This window comes from Plectropomus leopardus, chromosome 4, assembly GCF_026936395.1.
Source record: "Plectropomus leopardus strain MGB_pleo_1.0 chromosome 4, ASM2693639v1, whole genome shotgun sequence".
NCBI classification, from domain to species: domain Eukaryota; kingdom Metazoa; phylum Chordata; class Actinopteri; order Perciformes; family Serranidae; genus Plectropomus; species Plectropomus leopardus.
The window spans coordinates 19,558,637-19,585,761 of NC_142179.1; the positions used below are offsets into that span (position 1 = coordinate 19,558,637).

The following is a 27,125-nucleotide window of genomic DNA, read 5'->3' on the forward strand; positions in this document are numbered from 1 at the left end:
GCGAGTCCACAGCAAACACAAAGAAACTCTTTTCTTCTTTTTACCTAGACTACTGGCTTCATATCCAGACATAATTCACCATCGTTTGGAATTGTCTGTATACAAAGGAACGATAATTACATTTGGAGCTCAACAGCAGTGTATCTCTCAAACTATAATGATAATGGTGCTCACAGTAATGCACCGAGCTTATTGTAATCAGTCTAACTGAAAAGCCAACTGAGAGCGCTCTGTGCAAGTGGAATCTAAAATATCTTTTATTGCATTTTGGGGTAAACTCCTGTACACAGTTTGCTTAAAAGGACAGTTCACTTCAAGTCAAAAATCCAAATTTATTCTCTTACCTTTAGTGCTATATATCAATCTAGACTGTGCGAGTTGCGAGGTCTTGATGCAAGTCTGAAAAATTTTGGATGTAGAGATGTCTGCCTTCGTCGCAGTATGAACTAAATAGCACTTGGCTTATTGTGTTCAAAGCACCAAAAAACTTAATTTGCAAAACTCAACTCAAACCTCTTTGCGAGCAGGTTTCTTCTTTTCTTAAACTACACCCACTACTCGTATCACCGCCAGAAGGAAACGTGCATCTACTCATGGATGAGAGACCCGTGCTTGTGACAACGGAGATGTAAACATTAATGGTGTCCTCTTAAGCTGCGCTGTAACACTAACTGCCTCAGTGGTGCTAGGTGAGCTAGCAGTAGGTGTACACTTCTTTCTGCGTAGTGATATGGTTGGCAGGAGTACCATGATAGAAAGAAAATAGTTCCTTCATGAAACTGCTCACAATAAGGTCTGTGGATTATCTTGAGTAACTGGTCTGTTTTTCAAATGTATTTTTGGCACTTTTAGCGCCACACGCCGGGTGCCATCTAGTTCCACTATATTTGAGAGAGGGCATAAATCTCCATGGCTGATATCTTTTTTTAACAACTTACACCAAAACAATCTAGATTGATAAATAGCACAACAGGTAAGAGAAAAAAATGAATTTTTGATTTTTGGGGTGAACTGTTCTATAAATGGATTAATCTTTGTACTGGCATCCTACCTGTGTATATACAGTGTATATACAGCCAGTTTGACGGAGCTGTGGCGTCTGTGCTGTGTCTTTGGAGCTGTGTCTGGGCTGTTGAGAGCAGAGCGGGTGGCTAATGAATGACCTGTCAGAGGTAATGAGGTCCGGAGTGCTGGACGCCTCATGGCTTCCTCCTTCCCACTCCACTGACTCACTGCTCGCCTCCATCACCTCTCCCCGCTGGACTGCATAGAGAAATGTCTCCCTATTATCCCAGCGCTGCACTAAATACTGTGTTTAACATGCGTTATGTATGTTACTTTGTGTAAGTGGAACGACCGGACCGACAAGAGAAAAAAGGGAAGATGATACATCAGCAATCTCTGACATTTATGGTCCTCGCTCTTTGCTCCCTGTGTTTTAATAACGTCAGCACTTGGACTCTGCTCTGCTGTCCACATTTCCTGTTTTACTGATTTCATAACAATCACAAATCTTCCTCTTGCTATCCTGTCTTTAAGCTTTGAGTCACCGAGTTGTTAGTCTACTCAACTGCATCCACAGGCTCCACCCAGTCTCTCTTCCTGTGTGCACCTGGAATGTAAATATGGGAAAGGTGTGGCTCCATGAGCTGGTTTTCGGCTTCCTGATTTGCAATTCAGAGCTGGCAGAGCTTCCAGGCAGCTATTAATTTCAGTGTGTGTCATCTTGTGTCAGATTCTTATTTGCAAAGCATGTCCATTCATTTGTTTGTTTCTGGTCCCTCTTAAACATTTGTTTCAGATCAAGGGTAAATTAATAGTCATATTTTTAAATGTAACACTCCTTTTACACACTAGTATTTATCTGCAAACGTGAACGCTTTGCCAATTCACTTTAACCTCATTTCATTATTCCTCTCACAGAAAAAGAGCAGAGAAGAGAGCTGTGGTGAAGGTAGCGGGGTGGAGATTCTTGAGAACAAGCCCTACACAGATGGACCGGGTGGGACGGGCCAGTACACCCACAAGGTTTACCATATTGGCATGCACATTCCCAGCTGGTTCCGCTCCATCTTGCCCAAAGCAGCACTGAGGGTTGAAGAGGAGTCCTGGAACGCCTACCCTTACACCCGCACCAGGTGAGGTTCGCAGGAAGGCCACCTCCACACCCCTTCAGAGCAGGAGTGAGAGTGCATTAAACTCTGCCAAGGCTGCACATAATTCTAAATGTGCTACTTTAATAATAGAAATGCTCTGTGCCTGGGTGTCTTACTGCTGCAGCTGATAGGTGCACAAAAAAGAAATCATTCCCCACCTATTTGTAATTTCAACCTTTCTCATACTCGGTTTAATGCATATAAAATGCAGTTAGTGGGGAGAGTGATGATGCCACCTTCTCTTAAACGTAAAGTATGTAAAATTCTGAATCTCCACCGCAGTATGGCATCTTGGGCACGGGCTGCTCGGCTGTGCTCACCTTTTTCTAGTCCAGATTTTGAGGAGGTTTCTACAGTGAGCCAGATTATCCACAGAGGTCTCTTCCTTTCCAAAACAAGCAGACCTGGTGATGTAAACTGATCAAAAAATGAATAAAGCAGTTTCAATTTAAAGGTCTGTGTATTTCTGACATACTTTGGCATGTCACTGCGAGCAGCTTGTCCAACCCATGCTAATGTAAAGTCCCCTTTTTTCTCTGATAACTTAAGATCCAGACTTTCAGGAGGATTCTAACGAAAGCCAAATTGCGCACAAAGGTTGCGTCCTTTTCAAAACAAATGGATCTGGTTATTTTAACTGCTAAAAATCACTGAATAAAGCACTTTTATGTTAGAAACAGTGTAACTCCGGCGCCGCTCATTGCAGTTGGGCTTCTATCCGTGGTGGCCGCTGCGAGAATGCGACCGGCTGTATCTGGAGCCTGTGTTTGGTTTGACTGTTGTGGGCTACTGTAGACACATGGCGGTGAACATGTTGATCTCCACAAACTAGGGACCCTAGATGTTAACAGCTCATTCTTAGGTCAGGAGAACAAAACTATTATTATTTTCAGGCAATAATACAGTAACAAAAACATTCTTATTGTATCATATTATGATTCTGCCAATACTTCCCCCTAAATCCGACACACTGTCCGTTGAAGTTGTGCTCTAGCTGCTGTCCTTCAGTAAAAGCCAAGAGAAAATAGAGACCTGAGAATAAGTTGTCAGACCATCAGATCGGCATGTGGCCAGCAGCGCTCACAGGCTGTTAGATGTTGATGGCCCCTCATTCTGAGGGTGTCAGCGTGTTTGTCTGTGTGGGGCCTGACAAACACAAAGACGTGAAGGTGCTGAACAGAGACGTGCCCTTGACTGCACTGTCAGGATATTGATAGACTGCAAGTGCCTGTTGACACATCTATTCAACCAGTGACAGCTTTGCCGCAGACGCCTCAGATGCAACAGATGGGCATGGCTCACACGTTTCCTATCCTCGGCAGTGAGAGGGTGTTGTCACTCTTAATAAAATAGTTCTGATCTTGAGCCATTGAGTCGAGAAATAAGTCTCTTAATGAAGGCAGATGTCAGCCCATAATGCAGTCTGCTTCTTTTGGACGTTTGTTCCATTACATTTGTCCTGATATTGTTGCTCCTTCTCCTTCAGATACACCTGCCCCTTCGTTGAGAAGTTCTCCATTGACATTGAGACCTACTACAAGCCCGACACAGGCAACCAAGCAGATGTCTTCAACATGTCTGCAGCAGAGAAGAGACAGAGATCTATTGGTGAGACAATTTCATACTGATCCTGAACCACCACAACTTAAATTAAAATGCTGAAATATTAAAAGCTAGATATCAAGATACTTTCAAAGTCTGCCACATAGAAAGCCCATCATACATTCTCTTATTTTGAGATTGAAGATAACAATTTACAGTGTAGCTACACTAGAGAACAAACAAAGCTAGCAATGACCCTTTCCTGCAATACTTTTTAAGGTGATCTGTTATTATTAGGTTTAATCTGATGGTGGCTTGATACTAGTCCTCTTGTGTCTCAAACAAGTGAGGCCCACCTGTGGCAATTTAGTGGTACTGCATATGTTTTTTTTTGTAATGTTGGGTAGCATGTTTTTTTAATGAAGTTGCAATGAAAAAAAATAATGGTTTAAGGGCATGCTGTGGCCCAGTGACAACTTTGACTGTAATGATTTTAATTAATAACTTAGTCTTTTGTATCTATTTTTGCCAAGAATGTTTTCAAACACAAGTACATAAAGGCTTTACAATCCTCTCATCCACTTATGTACTCTTGTCCTTCTCTACGATATTAAAGACACACAAAGCACAACATAATTTACTCAATACACTCAAAATACCTGGCTCTATCAGTAATTGCTTTCTGAAACTGCTTTCTTTGGCAGACCCAATCGACATAGTGACAGATCCCATTCCCCCTCATGAGTACAAAGCAGAGGAGGACACACGCCTCTACAAGTCAGCCAAGACCCAGAGGGGTCCTCTGCGGGACGACTGGATAGAAGAGTACAACAATAACCCAGGGAAGACCCCCATCATGTGTGCCTACAAACTCTGTAAGGTGGAGTTTCGCTACTGGGGCATGCAGTCGAAGATTGAACGCTTCATCCATGATGTTGGTGAGTGTGCTGTGACCGATGTTAGTCTTTTATCCAATTTAACAGCATATTTTGCCAGAAATTATATCTAATTTACATATGAATTTAGAAACTTTATGATCTATAGAAGTAGGTGCATACAGGGTTCCTGCTGATCCTAAAAAAGTGTTAAACTTTTTATCTGAGGTTGCATTATAACATTTCAAAATAACTGGTAACATTTTATTTATTATCATATTTATTGTCATTGTTATTAATGATGATGATGATGATTATGATAATAATAATAATAATAATAATTAGTGATTGGTATCAGTTCATGTTTTCTTTTTCTTCAATTTTGGTTGTCATAAAATTGGTCCTAAAACAGCCTTAAAAAGTCTTAAATCTATCCTTCCTTAAGCTGTAGGAACCCTGTGCATAATATTTTCCATTGTCTCCTCCTAGGATTGAGAAAGGTGATGGTGCGTGCCCACCGGCAGGCCTGGTGCTGGCAAGACGAGTGGTATGGTCTGACCATGGAGGACATCCGACAGCTTGAGCTGGAGACGCAGCTGGCTCTGGCCACGAAGATGGCCCAGTTCAGTCAAGCAGAAGAGGCCACAGAGGCCAACGGAGGTGCGCCATCTCCGGACAAAGACCAGGAGGTTAAGGAGGCGATAAGCTCCATTGAAGCTGAGGAGGTGGTTGTCAGCTCAGGAGGAGAGACTCTCCAGCCACGAGGTGTACTGACCAAGCAGTGGTCCACTTCATCCAGATCCTCCCGCTCATCCAAAAGAGGAGGTGAGACGCACGCCGTCTTCACATACTCATTTCTCACCTCTGTGTGAGACTGTGCTGTCCTGAGCCGTACTCCTTCCTTCACACATTTTCACATCTATTATTACACACCATCGTGCCTTTAAGCATCATTTGTTCAGTCTGGACTCTTTTCCACCTTAAAGTTGGGCTGTTGCAATAACTGCAGTATTGCAATACCACACTATTGACAAGGGGATGACAAACACCTGCCACAACTGCTGATGTTACTGGTTTTTCTTTGTGTCATGGGAGTGCCACATATTTACACTCTGCTACCAACACCAGCGGTGTGACAAGCCATTGAGTGTCTATTCTGTGCTGAGCACTACACGTTAGTTGACAAATGTTAAACTTTGGGTGAAATGCTGTAACTGCTCATCACTGTCACTTTCTACCCAGCCATCCAGTCACAGAGAAAGAGGGTCTTGACAAATATCTCAAAGACAAACTGTCATATCGCTGAAGAGCAACAATGGAGGAGAAATTAATACAGAATCTACACAGACCAGTGGGTCCATCCTCTCTCTCCCTACATGCGTTCATCCTCTCTCTCATCTTAGCCCTCCTTTCATCCAGAGCAAGTACTCTACATTGTGCCGACATTTTTACTTCTGCGGATATTCTGTATCATAGCAACCAGACACAGCCAAAGTATCTCAGCTGAAAAAACAATGTGCCCCACATTGCACCTCATTGCCCTTCTGTTTTCTGCACAAGTTTTTAATTTTTTTTAAACTGTCATCTTTTTAAAAAGCAACAATTTACCTACCAATCACGTAGCAATAAAGGTTATTCACAAAGCATTAAAATCAGTAATTTGCAAAAACAACAAAAATGGCGGTAATACAGCATATCGTCACTATTGAGCCCTCCTTAATCACAGCAGAGGAAATCCCATTGCCTCTACAGCTCTATCTGAAAGGTTGAGGTTTACTAACAAGTCAAACGGTTCCATAAGTAAACACACTTTTGATATTTGAGACGTGTCCTGACTGGCAGCTAGTATGTGAAGAATTTAACAAGGTTATGCGTCAAGGCTGTGCAAAGCTAAAATAGCACTTTGCTTTTTCTCTTTGTATGAATGGGTCATCTCCATGTAGTAAAATGCTAATTCTTCCCCAATGAGTCGTTGGTGTATCAAACACGAACCTCCCTGTGAGCTTGAAGGGTGGCTGTTAAAGTTACTGGTTTCTTTTTGCACACAGGAATTCTGTTGGTTAAATTAATGTGGGTTACAGTGGATTTCTATGAAGACAAATTGCCGCGAAACTCTGTGGCTCCTCAGGAAGCCTGTAATAGTAACGTAAAAGTGCTGTCATTTCTTTTTTAAAAGTGTATCGCAGTAGATACACATAATTTCAAGTTGGCTAATGGCCACTTTTTCTGTGCACAGGACACCCATTGCTTGTCTGTCTGTGGTTTTAATTGGTTAATCTCTCCCTAAAGATAGTAGATACTGATGAAAGATAAAGACAAAAACACTATGAATCAGAGTCTACTGACGAGCTCTGGGCTCAAATTGTTGAATTGGCGTTAATAAAATCAAACATTTTAGGAGCAGCTCTTTTGTATTCAGACTCTGCTTTCGTGCCACGTTTTGCTCCTGTTTCCGGCACCTGATGATAATTGGATTGTTTTTGCTCTGCTTGACTATTTTCACTAACGCCTCCACATTTGCTGCACCATCCAACTTACCTCCCCTCACCCCTACAACTCGGTGAATCTCACCTGGGTTATTTTTAGCCACAGTTGCGACATCACGAACCACATGTCCGAACACACCCATCTCCAGTGTCACCCTTACCTCGCGGCAGCGCTCACTGTAGCCGCCACCTGGACCCCGACTCTCATTCAGCGCACCTTGTTTCACCCCTGTAACTCCCCCCTGTGGTTCTTTCCTGGTCTATTTTTAGCAGCAGTGCTGACGTCACAGACCAGAGCAGGCTGACGCTGTTTGCAGTGTCCCTCCCCTCCACCACTGCTGTTTCCTCCTGTGCACTGACAGCTACAGCTGTGCCCCTCTCTCACCAGCCTGCCCCTCAGAGCTGCACCCCCTCTCTGCCTCCACACTAATTATGTATGAGGAATAGACTGGAGACACGTAATAGACAAGGCCTGCTTTTAGTATTTCCATTTTTCTAACTGGCATTTGATTGTCGCGGTGCTTGTAGCTTGTCTGTGTTACATCGGGCCTCACTTTTCACACACACACCCCTGACCACCAAGCAGTCCATCTGTGATTAACTAATGCACCACGGAGACTGTTGAATGTTTATGTAACACTGTGTGTGTCTGTGTGTGTGCGTGTGTGTGTTAAAAAGGGAAAAAGAGAGGCTGAAACACATGTCCCAAAAATAACAGTGAATTTTTTGTTCATGTGCTGTGTTTCAGTGAGTCCATCACGTCACAGCATCTCAGAGTGGAGGATGCAGAGCATAGCGCGAGACTCAGACGACAGCTCGGACGAGGAGTTTTTCGACGCTCATGGTAACAGCAGTTTTGTTTTAATTTTAAATTGGAGTTGTTAGGTAGATGGATAGATGAGTTTATTGTGATCACTTTTCCCCAAAACCTGCATGTTCTCCTCTCCCCTGACTCTACATGCATCTCTTTAACGACAGATCAGTTCTTAAGCTTCCCAGATACCCAGCATGCTTTGGGGCTGCAGTTGAAATAGGTGGGTGTGGTGCAACACCCATGCTCTCTGCTGGATGAGTTTGGCCGAGGACGAAGGGCCAGATCTCGCATCTCTCAACGTCCATTTCAGAAATCACAATCGTCTCTGCCCATCAGTCCCACTCTCACCAGCACACTCCAGCTCCTGCATCATCGTTTACACAAACACACACGATCTTATACAGTTCATTATACGTCTGAGCAATAAATGATCCCTCCCCAAATAAACCACCAGTGTTTGTGTGGTGAAATTGTTTAATAACAATTAGTCACAATGATGAAGCACGAATAAAATCCTGCTGTCATTTATTATACTGATGCTGATTTAGCTGCACTCATTTGTTTCCACCTGTTTAAAGTTAAACACATTTCTTCTCATGTCTTTGTGAGTAACTGAATGCAATCATTAGACTGAACAGTGTTGACAATCGATAATTTATTTTGTGTTGCAGTATTCATATTTGTATGGATTAATTATTGAGTGTTGGAAGTGAAAGCACATTGCATTTTATCAAATGAACAGATTATATGTACAACTATACTGTCGTGAATGAGTGCACACTACCCTCTGTCTCAGTGACAGTTAATACAGCGACTACTGAAGTGCTGCTCCAGTGCCCATCGCAGTATATTTTTGACTTACAGATGTTCCTAGACTGCTGAGATGACTGTATGAAATAAGCAGTTATTTCATTTTGGTAAATAAAAAAGTATAAAGTTGGGGCGTCAAAATGAAGATGCAGTGTATATGAACACAAATGTGCGTCTTGGTGCCCGGATGAATCACATGATGGTGTTACAAAAATTACATTTGGAAACAGACTAACTTGGCTCAGACTGCCTTTGATATTAGATTTCCATCTTTGTTTGTTGGTCCTCTTGCAGGAATCCCCTATTTCAAACACTTTTGACTGTTATGTTTCGCCTTTCAATGTTTCAGAGACAATTTTTTTTGCAAATGAATAAAGGAAAGCTTTAGGGAAACTCATCAAAGGGGCCACATTCAGTGTGTCTGCTCTAACATTGTTTATTAAGTAGGGGTCTGAGTTTCCGAATGATGGCACACATAAAAAGGACTGTTTACCCCAAATCAAAAAAACATATTTTTCTTCATACCTATAGTGCTATTTATCAATCTAGATATTTTTGAGTGTACGTTGCTGAGTGCTGGAGATATCGGCCGTAGAGATGTCTGCCTTCTCCAATGTAAATGATTTAGGTGGCACTCAGCTTATGGTGCTCAAAGCGCAAAAAAAATACATCTGAAAAACTCAACAGCAGTGTCTCACTACAGAAATCATGAGCAGGTTAATCCACAGATCTTGTTGTAAGCAGTTTCATGTAGGAACAACCAAATCACTGCTCAGAGGGCAGCCTACATATACTGTGAGTACACCTGGAACCACTGAGCAAGCGCTAATGTTACAGCTCATTCTACGACACCATTAATGTTTTCATCTCCTGCTGTCTGGAGCCTCTCGTCCATGAGTAGATGCACACTTCCTTCTGTGCAGTGATATGGTTGGTGGGTGTAGTTTTGCAGACATAAAATAGTTTCTACATGAAACTGCTCACAGCAAGGTCTGTGGATTATCTTGAGTAACCAGGTCAAGACACACTGCTGTTATTTTGAGTGCTGTTGAGTGAGTTTTTCAAATGCAATTTTTGCGCTTTAAGCACCACAAGCTCAAGTTCCATTTTATTCAAGAGAAAGCAGCCAGATCTACGGTCAATACCTCCAATACTCGGCATCTTACAAAAAAACATTTTAGATATATATGTAGCACTACAGTGAAGAGGAAAAAATATGTATTTTTTGATTGTGGGGTTAACTGTCCCTTTAAGGTGTCTGACAAATCTAGTGTTGTGCCACTTATTCATTATAACAGAAAATAAACACAAAAAATCTGCAGCAGTTACAAATTTCTATAGTCAAACTATTACACAACTTACAAATATAGCTAGAACAAAATGATCTTAATTGATTTATTATTTAACAAAGTAAAGATACCTTTCTACTTAAACAGCTTTTTAAAATCCAGTTTAAGACTGGATTGTTTTTTAGATAACTATACATAAAAGAAATGAGGCAACTGAGAAAATACCTTAAGAAGCAGTAAAAGAAAAAGTCACTTGATGTTGAGCTGTGTACAGAACACATTATCTCTGAGAAATTCATAAGACTCATGAGAGAAGTCTTACTCTGGTGTTTGTGTTTCTTAGAAGCTGGCTGCAAATCCCTGATGATTTACATTTTTTTTTACAACAGTAGAGCGCCAACAGTAAGTCAATCAATAACCAATTGAAAGAAAATAATCACCAACTATTTTGATATATTAATCATTTTTCAAGCATTCCAGTTGGGTTTTGGTCTGCTGGTCTGCATTTAATGAAGTCGTTTTTTACTCTGGGATATTGTGATGAGCATTTTTCACAATTTTTTGACATTTTATAGACTACACAATAAATCGATAAATTTGAGCAGATTAATCGATAATGAAAACAATTGTTAGCTGCAGCCCCGAACAGCAGTTGCATAATTTGAATTTGGAGTATTGGAATTGCATGACGTATCTACATTTAATTTTAGGTCAGATTTTTAAATACTATCTCTTGATGCTGAACCTTCCTTCTTAAATTACAGATTCACGTCAGTGGATGGATAACAAAGTCCATTTGTGCATTTATGTAAATCCAAAAGATAGATGCAAGTTCAAACCTTTTCTCTGTAGCTAATTGTTAAGTGAATAGATTTGTTTCTATGTTGAAAATCCATTATGGTAATAAAACCACACCGCTTCTTGGCCACTGTCCTACAGCACACACATTGTCCTTTCCATTAGAGAAAATAACATGCACTTATCATCCAAAGGTGGAGACAGAGGTCATGTTTCAAACATTAAAAGTAACCCAGCAGAATATGCATGGTGACAATATTGTGTGGGAAAGCTTGAAAGGGTTCCTTTACGTTTGTCAACTGTTTTATTATATAATTGAATAAGCAAATATTACTCATACGACCCTGTTAATCACTATAAATCTAGTACACTGTTGGTGCAGTGACAATTTTTTAAACCCTGATTTGCATGTATACTTAAGTTGATGATGATTTATCTTGTGTCGCCCCTGTAGAGGATCTCTCAGATGGCGAGGAAGTCCTCCCGAAGGAAATCGCCAAGTGGAACTCCAACGACCTCATGGACAAGATTGAAGCTGCAGACACAGAAGAAACCCCTGGTATGATGAAGACCACGAGCACTTCATCATGGAGAAGTCACTCTGCCTCAGTGCTTAATGTTGATGTGTGTGTTTGCAGGTGAGCTGTTCAAGGAAATGACGGTGGATTATGAAAGAGCAACCAGTGAGGATAGACTAGACGAGGTATGTGAGTCTGACAGTGAGTTCATATTTATGAAACGCAACCAACAGAATAATGTCTGAAATAAATTTTACCATCCGCAGAAGACGGCCCTCAGGACCCAAAAGCTTCTGTTAAACTTGATTTTATTTTACACTGAACAAAATATATAAGCTTTTATTTTTGCTTCCATTTTTCATGAGTTGAAATGAAAGCTCCCAGACTTTTTCTGTGCACACTGATCTGATCGGGACATCCCTTTTTGGACACATTGCCAAAGTCTCGGAAAAGACATAGAAGACAGCCTGTGGTCGAGAAATGAACATTCAATTCATGAGCAGCAGCTCTGGTGGACATCCGTGCAGTCAGCATGCCAATCGCGCGCACTCTCAAAAATTGCAACATCTGTGTCATTGTGTTGTGTGCTCAAACTGCACGTTTTCCTTCGACCATCCTTAGGCACACCTGTGTAGCAATGAGGCTGTTTAATCAGCATCTCGATATATCACACCTGTCAGGTGGATGAATGTGCTCACTAACACAGATTTTAACTAATTTGTGACAAAATTCTAAAAAGTCTGATGTGTGCATAGAAAAAATCTTGGACCTTTTATTTCAACTCATGTAAATGTGAGTAAAAAAGCATTTATATTTAAACAGTCATTTTCATTAGGTTTTCCACTTTGGGGGATAAGAGGAGGGCTGTTTGTCCCTGAGCCTCTCTGTCCTCTTGTGTTCAGATGCATGGCTCTGTTAGCCGCCAAGCTGATAGCTCTCCCATTCCCACCATCACGGTAACAAGGCACCAGTCAGTAAGTAAACATTTCGGCCTGAGTGCTGCCCGGCTGTGGGCTGCAGTAGCTCCACAGATACCCCCCCGTGAACAAACCCAGTACTTACTGCCCCCGTCCCTTTTGTCCCGCCGTTATCAAACCCAAATCCATGTGTACTCCTCAACCTCACCACCCTGTGTTCAACTTCTGTGTACCTGCAGCTCTGGCATTGAGTGTACACATAATAGTGCTTCTTTGAAAAAGTTTTGTGTCAGATTTAAAAGACAAAACTGCACATTATGTTGGTCTATTTAATGTGAGTCGTCCTCGGGAACTTGTCATTGTCTGCTGTTAGTTGAACAGTTGTCCAGGTGGAGTGCAGGTTGGCTCTGTCCTGTTTCCTTTCATGGTTCTCTGCCCGTTTCTGGTTGTGGGAAGACGTCTGTACAAACATTTTGTTGTGTGTGGTCCATGTTTGAAGAGATGGACCCAAGTATGACTCACAAATCTGACATAACACAAATAATTGTGATGCACAACAGCTTAGGCATTAATGTTTATTTGTGATTTCCCACTCAGTAAGCATGTTGTCTTTGGTCCTGCTGATGAAAAGTCTTTATACATCAGTTATTGAATATCCTCACAGAGCTTTTCCTCATCATCATTTTTTAAAAAATTCTGTTCTCAGGAGAGCTCGTCCCAGCAGTGTCTGCAACCCTCCAAGATCCATGTGCTGATCTTGGTTCTGCACGGAGGGAACATCCTGGACACAGGCGGAGGCGACCAGAACAGCAAGCAGGCCGACGTCAACACGATTAGTACAGCTTTTGAAACAGTCATGCGTGTTCACTACCCCGCAGCGCTGGGACGCATTGCCATCCGCTTGGTACCCTGCCCTGCCATCTGTGCCGAGGCCTTCTCCCTAGTGTCCAAGTAAGAGGACACACACGAGCACGTTTTTCTGCACGCTGCAAGCATTGTGGGTAATGATTGATGGCTTCTGTTTATTGACTGTGATTGCTGTTTGCTTTTGATGGAAAAGATCCAGGTGCAGCTCATGACCGTCGGCCCCATCCTCCTGTGTGTGTGTTTCTTCACACTCCTCCGTGGACTGCTTTGATAATAAAAATGTTTTTAATTCAATTTTGACAATTTGCATCTTTTGTCACAGCCTGAGCCCATACAGCTACGATGAGGGTTGTCTGTCCAGCAGCCAGGACCACATCCCCCTGGCAGCTCTGCCCCTCCTGGCCACCTCTGCTCCACAGTACCAGGAGGCCATGGCTACCGTCATTGTCAGAGCCAACCAGGTGTACACAGACTTCATAAAGTCTCTAGGTGGGGCGGCCTTCTCCGGCCAGGTCAGTTACTGAAGCACTCGGTGCTGTTAAATTCTCCAATACAAACAGTTACAAATTGTTTTGCCTTGTACTCGTAATTTCCATTTTATAACAATTTGCGATTATTTTATTATTCTCAAAGCAATATTTAAATACTCACAGTATCACAGCTGAGCCTGATCTTAAAGCTTGTGTGGATTGTTGGTTTTTATTGTGTGTGATTATTTTTTTATTGATGTAAACATGACTATAAAGTGGGTTGGGTTACAAGTTGCTCAAATAAAGCAGCTGAGTTTTATCACAGATAGAACTGCAAGGAATAATCAATGAATTCATTTGTTGTCAACTATTTTATTAATCGCCAACTAATGTGATAAATGATTCATTGGTTTTAGTCATTTAAAATCGTGCTCTGATTCCAACATCTTCAATGTAAAATTTTTTTTTTACTCCTCTACAGCAGTAAACTAAATATTTTGGGGTTATTGACAAAACAAGACATTTGAGAATCTTGAGCTTTTGGAAATGCTCATTGACGCTAAAACTGACATTTTATAGACCAAATAACTAATCGATTAAGTAAGTGACAGGTTAATCGACAGTTAAAATAATAGTTAGTTGCAGCCATAATCACAAATGACCGTGCATTAATCAGCAAAAAGTTGCCAAGTAACTACAAACAAAACAAAATTCGCAGAAATAAGAGCACTTGTTCCACAACATCTTGTAATGACGTCTGGCATGTAAGGACTTGCTTTGGACGGTATGTTTAATAGTATCTCTCAAACCCTCTTTCTGAACTGTGCAACCCTCGGGCACTCCCATATCATATGAACAATGTTTCCAACACATTTTGAGTGCATAGTTTAGTTTAGTCATTGTAAAGCTTTCCTTTAATGCAGTGTGCGGGGAGTGAAGAATGTTCTGTACATGAAATGAAAATGAATAACTTAATGATTGGAGTTCCTGAAAGATAGTTGCATGTTCTGCCAGATTAGTTTTCCAATTTGAGTTGGAGCTATTTGAGGAGAGATCCGCCTTCCACAGTCTGTCAGTTGACAGGAGCTTACAGGAGGCCTTATGCAAGATGAAATAAATTGTCGCGACCGGTCTGCTGTCTCTGCATGCTTTCTTACATGACATAAATATCAGAGAGAGTGTGTGCACCTCTTTACTGCTCTATTGAGAGAGTGAAATGGGTTTGCTTCCCAGGTGGAGGGTATTGTGTTGAAAAATGGGAGCGTGAAGATTCCAGTTAGACAAACTTTTGCAGTGCTTTTTGGCCAGACGCCAAGTGGAGATTACTTCACTGATAATTGAGCCAAATTCCTTTCTTGATTGTTTGAGTTAAATGTTAGCGTAGATCAGATGTCGTAACCTTTGAAGGTGCACCGTGTTCCCTTCCATCGGCCTCCAAGAAACACAAGTTGGATTTAACCATTTGGTAACAGAGTGCGAGTACAAATCACCGTTGGCTTTACTCTGATTAGGTTCTACAAATCCCCTTTTGCTTGTTTTTGTCTTTGGAGAGTAGACATTTATTTGTTCAGTTTAATTTTAATTTATGTTTTATTTGAAAAGGGACAATGTACATTAATCAACATTCAAACAAATGTAAATGCACCTGAGTTTTCATCAGCAGTCCCTTGTCCTGATGTTATTAGGCATCCTAGAATGATAAAAAGAATACAGTAGGTACAATATTTCAAAAATACAACAATGTAATAACAAGACAGTTAAACAACAAGAGCAGATAAATCTAAACAGCAGATGATACAGATACAGTGTGAGTGCGGTCATTTTAAAGTGATAGAATAGTCTCAGTGTTGACACGTTGGTTCTTAATTTCTTAACATTACACTAACATGATCAATATGATAGCAACTCTAACTGATCGTGGTGCTACTTGATAACATTGATGAGAATCTCTGAAGAAAAAGACGGCCTGGCTAAATTCAGTTTTTGTGAGCTGTTGTTATATCTAAATATTAAAACACCTTGATAATTAATTCATCATTATAAAACCATATGACAATAAATGCTAACATAATTGAACATTTTCTCATGTTAAAATACTATTGTTTTTACTTCATGGAAACCAGCTTTTTATAAGCATATTCACTGTTTGTGTCAATAATCTTTGTTGGAACAGGTGTATATATGTATGTATGTATGTCAAAAATATAATTATTGTTTATTTATTTAATATCTGACCATTGACCTCTCCAGGTTTGCCTCATTGGGGACTGTGTTGGAGGAATCTTGGGGTTTGACGCGCTGTGCAGTAGCAATCAGACAGTTAATGAAAGCCAGAACAGCAGCCGCAGGGGCAGTGTCGTCAGCGTACAGGTAAGAGACAAAACATCACAAAAAAAACCTCACAAATGCTTTTCTCTGTTACTGACAGAGTTTTGTCAACTGCAACAAACATAAATATGATTATATCAGAAATTCACTCAGACGTTCCTTCTGAAAATATGCCCTAAAACTACAATTTGTACAATTTAATCCCTCTTTCTTCATCATATGGTGTGCTGTTAGTTTTCATGACAAATGTTCCTGAACCTCCTCCGCAGGACCAGGACCTCCTCTCTCCTGGCATCATTGTCAACAGTGGGCACGGATCAGCCTCTCCGACACTGGAGGGGAGCCGCCACCTTAGTCGCAGTAATATCGACATTCCTCGCGCCAGCACAGGTGACGACACCAAGCGACAACTGCCACGCAAAAGAAGCGACTCCTCCACCTACGAGCTAGACACAATAAAACAACACCAGGCCTTCCTGACCAGGTGTGTTGTGTGTGGGAGGACAAAAATCCTGACCTGGGAGATGACCTCAGTCTCTTTTTCTTATTTTATGCACTGTCTGAGTATGATTTATTTTTAGTTCTACATGATGAAATGACTTTGTGCTGTCCTTCCAGCTTACACTCCAGTGTTTTGCGGAGCGATACAGTGTCACGCAGGTCGAGCAGCAGCACGATGCTGGATGGGGGCTCCCTGGGGAAATTTGACTTTGAGGTGTCCGACTTTTTCCTGTTTGGTTCTCCACTGGGCTTGGTACTCGCCCTGAGAAAGACTGTCATTCCAATGCTGGATGGTAAGCTCATTTGGATAAAGATTATAATGTAATCAGTTATAGCAAACAATGTTTATGTTGCATATGACACATTTTGCAAGAGTGAAAAAAAAGAACGCTTCTGTCTACAAAAGGTCAAAATTTGTTCCTCTAATGGAGATGCACAAATTAACATAGTGACCTGTAGAGGGAATAGTCAAAAGTTATTTTACATCATGAATTATAAATTGCATGTCTAGTTTTCATTACCAATATTCAACCCTTTGAAACCTTAGCGAATTTGCTTGATTGTTTTAAATAAAATGAGGAGGCGGCAATTAGCACAAAATGTCCCAAAAATTAGCAAGATATGAGTCAAAAGTTATAAGAAGTATCTTTAGTGTCTAAAAAAAAATCCTGAAAATAAGCCTAAAAGAGAATATTTTTTAAAATAATTAAGTAAATAAATAACAAGAAAATACTTGAAAATAAGTTAAAAAGGAAAAGTTAAAAAAAATAATCCCAAAACAAACAAGGAAATTTCCTGAAAAAAAGAGGTAAAAAAGCCAAAAATTGATTTAAAAAAAAAAATCCAACCACTTTCTTCTGGCCCAAAGGGTTAAATGCTTGTGAAAGGCATCTGAATGCAGCACAAGAAAACTGAGGCAATCCAGGTTTCAAAGGGTTTAAAGCCAGTAAGCCTCATATGGTCTAAGCAAAGGTGTCCACAGATGCTCCCTCTCTCATGGCTTTGGTTGATTTCTCCCCCTAGTGGCCCAGCTGCGGCCTGCCTGTCAGCAGGTCTATAACCTGTTCCACCCAGCTGATCCTTCAGCCTCCCGCCTGGAGCCTCTCCTGGAGAGGAAATTTCACCTCCTGCCTCCCTTCAACGTGCCCCGTTACCAACGCTTTCCCTTAGGAGATGGAAACTCTGCCCTACTGGGTGAGTCCTCTGCACCCATGACATATAAAAGCCTCAGTAATATCATTTCAGTAGATATCCAGTCATGATTTACAGTTTAGAAACACTTATGTAGTTCTGATATGGATTTGCATGCACAGGCACAAATGCTGAATTCTTTGTCATTATATGTTTAATCTTTCCTTTTAACTTCAAGGGTAACTAACAAGGTGATTTTTTCAGTCTGGACCCAATTTCCTTCATTTTTCTTGTTTAAGTGACAAAGAAGAAGAATAATTTTTGAAATTGGGCCAGCACTGAGTGAGACCGCTGCAGCCTGCAGCAGCAATACAAGCTGCAGTGTAACCATTCGAGGTGTTTGCAGACCATTAATGCACATCCACTAAAGTGCATGTTTCTGGCACTGACAGGCTTTGAGTGTTATTCTGAGTGTCTAACAACAGTATGAGAATGATCCCTACAGAGATAGACCTTTTTGTTTAACCTGAACAGCCCCCAAATTGCTGTTGTCAAGCCCAACACACTTCATTAATATAAACCGGAATTTTATCATCGTAAAACAAATTTCAGAGTCAACAGAAACAAAATAAAACTGAAAAAGCTATATTGATTTTTCTTTGCAACTCTGGCTTGGTTGATATATACTCTAAATTATCCCAGTTCGATATAAAAAATATGGATCTTACTTTTTATTTCTGTAGGGATCCTACCAAAATGTTGTCAGACCGTGAGGAACCTGTCAGTGGCAAAAACAAGGACTTTTAGTGAATGTAAATTGCTGCACCAATGCTCCACGTGATAACACAATAGCCTGTTTCACGGCTGTTGGCTGCAGTCCTCTCACTCATTACTGGACCAATAAGTCACTTAGTGACAGAAGCATGGTTAAAAAGGGTCCAGGTTGAAAAAAACTTACCTTTAAGATCACATCAGCTGACACTTCACACACTGATTGTAACGCACTGTCCTGTTTCTGAGGGATGCTTGCTGTAGACAACACATGCCTTAAAGACACCTTAGTAGCACCTTACAAGTTCCTTCCCACACAGAGCAAACACTGTCTTAAAGAAAAATGACACATTTTTCTACTGTTTGTCACTCAACATCTTTTGCGGAGCAGTTTATTCATCTAAATGTGGTCATAGTCCTGCTGGTGGTTTTTGTTTGGACACTCATTGTAGTGGAGTAACCCTTAGAGCCCCACCTTTTCGTTTTTATACAATCCGTTTTATACTTATTTTATTATGATTCATCAAGAAAAAAAACTAAAATTAAGTAAGATAATTTATGTTAAAATAGATACCTTACACCATTGATTATTAAAGAGCTATATGAGAATTGTACAACATATTTTGTAAGGGCTTCAGGTCATTTTTTTGATGTGCCGGGGTAGTTTTTATTGAATGAGCTGTCACTGAATATCCTCAGGTCTACCTTTAATAACTTTTAAAAAGTTTGTGAGCATTGGCAGCCAGAAGATTTACAAAAAATACAGTTACAAAAGCTTCATTTCAAGCCTGTTTTGACAACAACAAACCACAACAAAATCAAGAGCCCAAAAGCAATGAATGAAAGTACAAGCCAAAAGACAAGCTAGAGCAAAACAAGCAAAACACACAAGGATAGATCAAATTACAGGTATATTTATGAATTAAACAAATTTAAAAAATAAGGGAAAAAAAGAGGAGGAAAGAGAACAAAAAGTAGTAGAGGGGAAAAAAGGGAGGGGGAGAAAAAAACCATTGTGGTTCAAGTCCACCTCCACTAGATTCCCAATCAAGACAGCCATCTCTATTATGCGGAGGGCATCCGGAATAAAAATCAGAAATCACTTTGATCCGTTAGGTCACAACCAAAGAGACAATAAATCAGTTTTTCAAAAACAAAGGTTTGTGTGAACAAGAATAAATAAATAACTTTAAAGATGCACATTTACTTGTGACTTATTTTGTTTGCACAGACATTACAATTTCAAAATGGAAAATATTGATTGCCTTCCCCAATGCCATGCTTCACTGGCACCATCTGCCACTACCAAATAAAGCTATTTACAGTGCATTACAGAATAACTGGGAGGAATGTGACTATTTACATTATGCACAGGTTTCTCACCTAAAGTCTTGTCTTTGGAGTTTTATGAAGTCGATCCATCTTGACCATATACTGGAAAATAAATGTATCTTGCTGTAATCTGAGGGATAATAGCTTCTCAAGGGCATTTTGTAGTTAATTTAGTTCAAAAGGTTCTAGAGCCAGCAGATTCCCGGACTTTTACAATCTTAGAGTAGGTTAATGGCTGACTAGAAGTTGCGATTCAAAAGAAATGGGCTCGACTAAGGGCTTGACTCTGCTTTCTTGTCTCATGTTCAGTTGTTCTGGCTTCATATGTTTTTGTGTCTTCCTTGTCTTCTTTCCCTCTTCCTCTCTCGGCCTCCTGTCCCCATATCTGCGTGCGTGACTCTCTACCTCCAAACCCTCCCCCCCCTTCCCTGACCTCTGCCCCCTCCTGCCCCTGCACCTCCCTCTGTAGTGGAGACAGTCCAGAGCAACGCTCAGCTGCTACTTGACAGCGGGCCTCCCCTGTCCCTTCGCTGTCAGGAGACCATCAGTGAGACCTGCATCCCTGTGCCTGTGCTAAACTGGCAGGAGGGCTCCCTCAAAGCCACACCCGCCACTGTGGAGTGTGTGTAGCCTCTCCCATTCACCTGCATCTGTCCTCACCCCCATTTACTGTGTCTCTTTTGTCTTTTCGTTCTTGCTGTCACGTCCTAGATGCTCAGATTTATACATGTCGTGTGTCTTTTCTGGGTATTCCCATCTCTGTTGTTTGAAGAGTCAAGAGCTGCGGTCATGAGATTTGCTTGTATCATCGAGTTTGTTTTTCAAATTACTTTGTATAAGCTGTTTATTTAAATGATGAATTCATGTTTGAAAGAGAAGTATAAAATTCTTACAACTTGCCATGGAAATACCTCAGAAAATCTGACAAGCATGTCATGTGGTGTTCCATTTTGTTGTCGCCATCATATATTCATGTCCCGTTAAATGTTTGGATGACGCAAGCATTTGTGTTTGTGCTGTGGATTTTAGGCAGTGTCTCAGTGTGTCTGCATCACTTCCATAATTAGCAGATTACTGAAGTCGGCAGAGGGTATTTCTACTATCATCCAAATTTCAGAGACAATGTGGAGATTGTGCTGCTTGTGATGTTGTGTGTGCACAGTGTACAGTACATGAAGCTCTATCTATACATTCTGGTTATACTGCTCCCGATGTTTCTCCTTGTGATAATGGTCAGAGGTCATCTTATTTTCTAAAATCTCCAGGACTAAAGATTTTAAATGATATTACTTAAAGGGTTTCCCACACATTCATTTATTTGTGGCGGCCTGCCACGATATCAGCATTTGCTGCCACAAATTGATTTTTTATTTTTGAAGCTAGATTATTCATTTGGAGTGCTTTAGAGTATACATACTGTTTGGTAATTCAGAGCTCTACACTCATGGAGGGCAGAGCTTACTCTGGGCACAGACGGAGCAATAGAACAGAAGGTGCAGTGAAAGTGGAACTTAACCGTTAATTTATGTAGAGACAGAACAAATGCTTTATTTCTTAGAACAACAGTGCTCTCAATTTAGTGTTGTCCATTGTCTTTACAAGATACTTTAAATTAAACCGGTTGCATTCCCATGGAAATCGCGTGCTTGGTGATCCACAGTTGGGTCTAAAAGTTTGCTTTCACTCGCCTCAGCGGTAGCTGCTCCTCTATTCTAATACATTGATACAATCTGATCAGCTCTAAACAATCTGACCGATCAATTCTCCATCCTGCGTCTCAAACTCAACAAACTGCTGCTGAGGAAAAAAACTTCATGTTGAGTTCTGCCTGTACTGCATTCAAAGACCAGCAAAAACCTCTGAATTCAGAGAGGGGACACAGATTATAAAGGGACACTTGCCGCCACACATAGATCATAATTATGTGGGAAACACTGTGTTGTCTGTTAGATAAAAAAAATCATCTTCATAACAGACACTAACACATGGGTGTGACTGTAACTGATGTGGCATTTGTGATTTTAAATGTTTTATGTACTCATACGCCCGTGTTTCCAGTGGTCGGTTACAGAAATCTGACCTTGGCCACCACGTGGCCACTTTTTGGTTTCACGTGTCCTCTGAAACCATGGTGCCTGCTGTCACATTTCTCTGCTGCCACCCTAACCCACATCTCCCTCCCCCTCATCACTGTGAGTTCCCCTTACCTGTGTCTCTGTCTAATGGGATCTCCTTGTTTCGGCTCAATAGCGGATGTTGTTCAGTCTCATGGTGGTGTCTTCATGGACAGTTCGTACCCCTCATCCCCCGTAACGGGCCCCCTCTCCCGGGGCCAGCGGAGGGCCAGTGAGGTCAGCATTGCCAGCCAGGTCTCAGGAATGGCAGACAGTTACACTGCCACCAACATAGCCAACAGTAAGTGTTCTCAATACCAACAAGCCTCTCTCTCTCTCTTCCACTCACACAAACACTCCTCTAGTTATTCTCTCTTTCTCTTTCTTTCAGTCTAAATCCTCTCTGTATTTCTGTCTTTTCTTTTTCCGACTCTCCTCCCTCATCTTCTCTCTTAACTCCGTTACTCTGCCTCCACACACACACACACACACACACACCCTGCACTCCAGCTGGAGCAGTCTAGTCAGCCAGATAGCTCCTTTTTACTACTTCTGCTTAGCCAGACTTAACACCTGCAGTGTAACCAGACTGTCATGCAGAGAGTTTTCTCCATCTTGTTGAAATCGAAAGTCCCAAATATGAGCGAGCAGAGTCCTGCAGAAGAGCAAGTTTAGTGCCACTATTCACTGTCTGTCTTACTCTTATCCACTGTCTAAATGTAAATGCAATGAATGAGTGCTGCATTTATCTAATGTTGCAATGCATGTGGACACCTGCCTCCCTCAGCCATTCTCACTGTTCACTCCCAAGCGCAATGTTTGCAGAGATGACCTGTATTCTGTTGTGTTTTATGTGAAACTGTCCTTCCTCCTCACTATTTCACTTTTGTTACCAGAGCATTTATCTGTATCTCACATGATTTTTCTGCACACTGCTGTTTCAGCACCAACAGTACAACCCTGGAGATGCACATGAACTAATTCTAACCCCATTTTTCTTCTTATATGATACCAAAGCATCGGGATACATTCATCAGCATCACCCTGCCCTGCTGCCTTCACTGTTGCTGTACTAACAATTATTTTTCAGTTTTTATATTTGCAGTTCTGTTAAATGTCTACTGGCACTGGACGCATCCCAACATTGTGATTCAAACTGTTTAAACTGTCTAACACTGTCACCAACATGGTACATCTTTCATATGATTTATTTGTCTTTGTTTTTTCCCTCATAGCCAAATCATGCCAAATTAACCAATCCAAAAAGTTCAGCCTTTTGTCCCAACTCGCCCTTTCATCACAAAACAAATTCTTCCTGAAAAGTCCTCCTAAATCCCGTAAGAAAGCAGCGGCAGGCCAGGCCGCAGGATCTCCTGATGCAGATCTAGTGGCAGAGCTGGATGGTGATACTAGTGAAGCTCTAAGTCCCACTGGCCAGTACGAGAACTGCCTGTCTGCTGGGCTGGACTTTGCAATATCTGATCTGGTGTCACTGGACTCCCAGGCTGAAGTGGACCAAGGTATTTTTTTAAGGGAGGGGACCTCTGAAATCAGCATGAGGCTCTAGTTCTTTTCTCTGCGCTGTTTCTTGTGTCCAATTCCACAAAATCAATGCTGCTCTTTCAGAAAACCTCTTCTCCCTCTAGTTCACTTGAACTCTCTCAAAATTGAATTCATAAGGAGTAATGTGTGTAGAAATCCAGAGCTTTCCAAATCCATAATCTTTTTTCAATGCCCACTAACATGAATAACCGTCTGCTCACATAATCATGTGTCAGATCTAACTGTCTTTTTCTTCTTCCTGCTCTTGATTTTCAGCCCTTGATCTTCCTGTTAACAGCAATTATAAACTCCTGATTTCCTTCTTTTAGCTGAAGAACTTCTGGGATCGGTGATGATTGGGGTTTAAGGCTGAAATTTTTTGCTTTAGCTTCAGGGGTATTGCACATTTGCGTGGCATCACATACCTCACACTGAGTCTAACAGTTTCACCTTACACATCTACTCCCTATTCGCTCCATTCCCATCACAGTTGCAGCGCGTTGGTGGGGCACAAAGCGTCTGGACTTTGCCCTGTACTGCCCCGACGCTCTGACCGCTTTCCCCACAGTGGCTTTACCGCACCTCTTCCACGCGTCATACTGGGAGTCCACCGATGTTGTGTCTTTCCTCCTGCGACAGGTGAGTCAATATGAATACCTGCCACTCTTTACTGCCTGTTAATGAGTGACCAGCAGGCTGGTAGTCCTCTTCAGAGAAACTGAGGATGAGTGGCTGAAATGTCTCCTGTAGGTCATGAGGCATGACAACTCCAGCATCCTGGAGCTTGATGGCAAAGAAGTGTCTGAATTCACCCCCTCCAAACCTCGAGAGAAGTGGCTCCGCAAGAGGACTCATGTAAAGATCAGGGTAGGCATCAGATCTGCAGAAGGACACAAATTCTGTCATTTGTTTATAAAGTCAGCATAAATAACTTTTTTTAATTAAAGAAAAACTTCACCCACAAAATGAAGATTTGTATATCAGTTACTTACCACGTGTTACCTTGAATTTGTGAAGAAAAATTTGTTTTTCTGAAATGCCTCCTGGCTAAACGAAGAATCCAAAAACTGACAAATTAGAACAAAAGAGATTTGCATTCAACAGCAGAAAAACTATATCAAAACATCTGTTTAAGTACTCTCACACAACTTGTGCAGTATAATCCAAGTCTCATTGGTACAGTACTTTCCAAACATGCTTTTTCACTAAAACCATAATATTTGAAACATTTGTGCTTATGAGTAGCTCGCCTGCACAATTGCATGAATTTGAACTCTGCCTGTGCGTTCTACTGACCTCAAACACACACACTTGCCCAGGTGGGCTACATGTCTGTGCCTCAGACTATTTATGCAAAAGTAGTAGTATAATAATAAAATTTACTTCATTAAGGACACAGAAAAATTGCCAGAGCCTACTACATTAAAACAGATAAAAGTCTATGAACAAAAGTAGAAACAATAAATATGCTAAAGAAAAACCAGTAAATACACAACACTACATTATTTAAGTTTACATAAAAGGGACAAAATTCAATGCATCCACAAACAAACTGAAACGCCAGTGGCTCCCATGTTTTAAATAGTAATGTTTCAGCAAAAATGCATGTGTTTGGGAAGTACTGAGCATACAACTGGATAAATGAGACTTGGATAATTCTGCACGAATCAAGGGTTTGTAAATGGATGTTTTGATATAGTTTTAATTTTGGGCCCAGCTCAGTTCATTAAGAAGTTTTTGGATTTGTTGCTCACTGTGGAGGCATATGAGAAAAACAAAGCTTTCTCCAAGAACTCAACACAACATAACCGATATACAGACATTCATTTTGTGGGTGAAGTATTCCTTTAAATGGCAAAGAGAAAATGACATTAAGCACATATCTTTCTTTCACTCCACTGACAGAACGTGACTGCCAACCATCGTGTAAATGACGCCGTGTTCACAGAAGATTCCCAGCAGGTCGTGACAGGTCGCTTTATGTACGGCCCTCTGGACATGGTTACCTTGGCCGGGGAGAAGGTGATCTCTGTTTTACCGCCACAGCAGCACACACACACACTCCACTGATGTCAGTAATGTCTGTGCAGTTTGTGCTCACAGTTTCGTAATCGATTACAGGTTGACCTCCACATCATGACCCAGCCTCCGTCAGGAGAGTGGGTTTACTTTAACACAGAAGTGACAAACAGCAGCGGCCGCGTGTCTTTTGTCATCCCAGAGGACAAACGTCTGGGCATCGGAGTCTACCCCGTCAAAATGGTTGTCAGGTGAGATGAGTGTGACCTTTTAACTTGTCAGTGTAGGAAAAACACAAGTGTTACTAATAATAACAACAATGGCTCTGTTCAGTTCAAGTGTCACAGGAAATCACGACAGTGTGACAGAGAGCCGGCGTGAACAATAACACAACTCTGACACCAAAGCAGCTCAATGGAGATCAAATCTCTATTTTTTGGCATTGTTTCTGTCGGTAGAAAGATTTTTTTGTCATCTTTGAAACTTAAGATATGACAAGCAGTTAGGATATGTTCCTGTAATGAGGCTGCTGGTTTATATATAATTTAAGCAGAGTTTGTTGTATTGTTTCAGTGTTCTCAAAGGGAAGTCAAGAAAAACATTTTTCACTTGGCATTCTTCCATTTTCTTACTCTCTGTTGTTCTTTTCATTCCTTAGGGGAGACCACACATTTGCAGACAGCTACCTGACAGTTATTCCACGTGGCACAGAGTTTGTGGTATTCAGTATTGACGGGTCATTTGCTGCCAGTGTGTCAATCATGGGCAGTGATCCCAAAGTGCGGGCTGGAGCCGTGGATGTTGTCAGGTACAGCTCTGCTCCTCTTCTCCAGTTTTCTTGGGTTTTAAACCTCTTTCTCTCTTTCAAACTGAAGCACATTAGTGTGAAGCGATGTTTTTAATGTCTTTACTCTGTTTCCCTGTTTCTCCCCTTCACAGGCACTGGCAGGATTTAGGCTATTTGATCATCTATGTGACAGGACGGCCGGACATGCAAAAGCAGCGGGTCGTTGCTTGGTTATCTCAGCACAACTTCCCTCATGGCATTGTCTCCTTTTGTGACGGCCTCGTTCATGACCCGCTCAGACACAAGGCCAACTTCCTGAAGTCACTGACAGAGGTCAGACTCAGGGGGCGGAGGACTGAGGGGGGTCTATGTGCAGTTTTAAAAGTGCCATTGTTTGCGTTTGTGAAGTCTAGATCTTTGTGGAATGAATTAGGACTATGATAAACTAAAACAAGTATGCCGACAGAGAAATATGAACTGATTCACCAAGAAAAATACACGCTGCCAAACAGTGCTCTTCTTTATTTGACTGATTCCAGGCTCACATGAAGATTTTCGCTGGCTATGGATCAACCAAAGACATCTCAGTCTACACCTCCATCGGCCTCCCTCCCTCCCAAATATACATCGTCGGTAGACCATCCAAGAAAATGCAGCATCAGTGCCAGGTACCATTTGATATTTTATGCATAACTTGGGGAACTGATCTTGCTTTTCAAATTAATATCCCATTTCTATTTCAAAGATATTAAAGTCAATGGCCAAACCCAGATGATAATTAGGGTCCTTTCACACATGCAGACCATCCCTGAAATGTTCAGGAGCATTTCCTGCATGCAGTCATGTGTGAATGGCAGCAAGGGATTGATATTCAGGGAAGCCTGTAACACCAATGTCCCACCTCAAGACTTCAGCTACACTTAGACTGAAAACCTTAGCGTCAGTTTGGATTTATTGCACAAATCCGATTTTTTTGTTTGGCTCTTCAAATTATTTTTAAATGTAGCCTATGGGATTCCAGTGTGACCACGTCATAGTCCTTTAAAAACCTGCATGTG

General features: G+C 41.3%; 1 protein-coding gene across 8 annotated transcripts in view; it reads left to right on the forward strand.

Annotated features, from left to right (window-relative positions):
• LOC121944351 (membrane-associated phosphatidylinositol transfer protein 2-like) overlaps nt 1-27,125 on the forward strand; it is a 65,666-nt gene that overhangs the window by 32,158 nt on the left and 6,383 nt on the right. For 3 of the 8 annotated variants that reach the window (XM_088076734.1, XM_088076733.1, XM_088076735.1), the window contains 24 exons: nt 1,924-2,138; nt 3,643-3,764; nt 4,403-4,636; nt 5,063-5,398; nt 7,808-7,903; nt 11,225-11,329; nt 11,409-11,473; nt 12,191-12,262; nt 12,912-13,156; nt 13,395-13,584; nt 15,793-15,912; nt 16,140-16,354; nt 16,489-16,664; nt 17,395-17,565; nt 20,075-20,227; nt 21,856-22,020; nt 22,955-23,239; nt 23,752-23,900; nt 24,012-24,128; nt 25,167-25,283; nt 25,383-25,531; nt 25,939-26,088; nt 26,220-26,400; nt 26,607-26,735. In XM_088076734.1, the coding sequence (XP_087932860.1) occupies nt 1,924-2,138; nt 3,643-3,764; nt 4,403-4,636; nt 5,063-5,398; nt 7,808-7,903; nt 11,225-11,329; nt 11,409-11,473; nt 12,191-12,262; nt 12,912-13,156; nt 13,395-13,584; nt 15,793-15,912; nt 16,140-16,354; nt 16,489-16,664; nt 17,395-17,565; nt 20,075-20,227; nt 21,856-22,020; nt 22,955-23,239; nt 23,752-23,900; nt 24,012-24,128; nt 25,167-25,283; nt 25,383-25,531; nt 25,939-26,088; nt 26,220-26,400; nt 26,607-26,735 (3,957 nt within the window). The remainder of the gene's footprint in view (nt 1-1,923; nt 2,139-3,642; nt 3,765-4,402; nt 4,637-5,062; nt 5,399-7,807; nt 7,904-11,224; nt 11,330-11,408; nt 11,474-12,190; nt 12,263-12,911; nt 13,157-13,394; nt 13,585-15,792; nt 15,913-16,139; nt 16,355-16,488; nt 16,665-17,394; nt 17,566-20,074; nt 20,228-21,855; nt 22,021-22,954; nt 23,240-23,751; nt 23,901-24,011; nt 24,129-25,166; nt 25,284-25,382; nt 25,532-25,938; nt 26,089-26,219; nt 26,401-26,606; nt 26,736-27,125) is intronic. The other 5 variants (XM_042488111.2, XM_088076737.1, XM_088076736.1 and 2 more) reach the window with 5 other exon arrangements.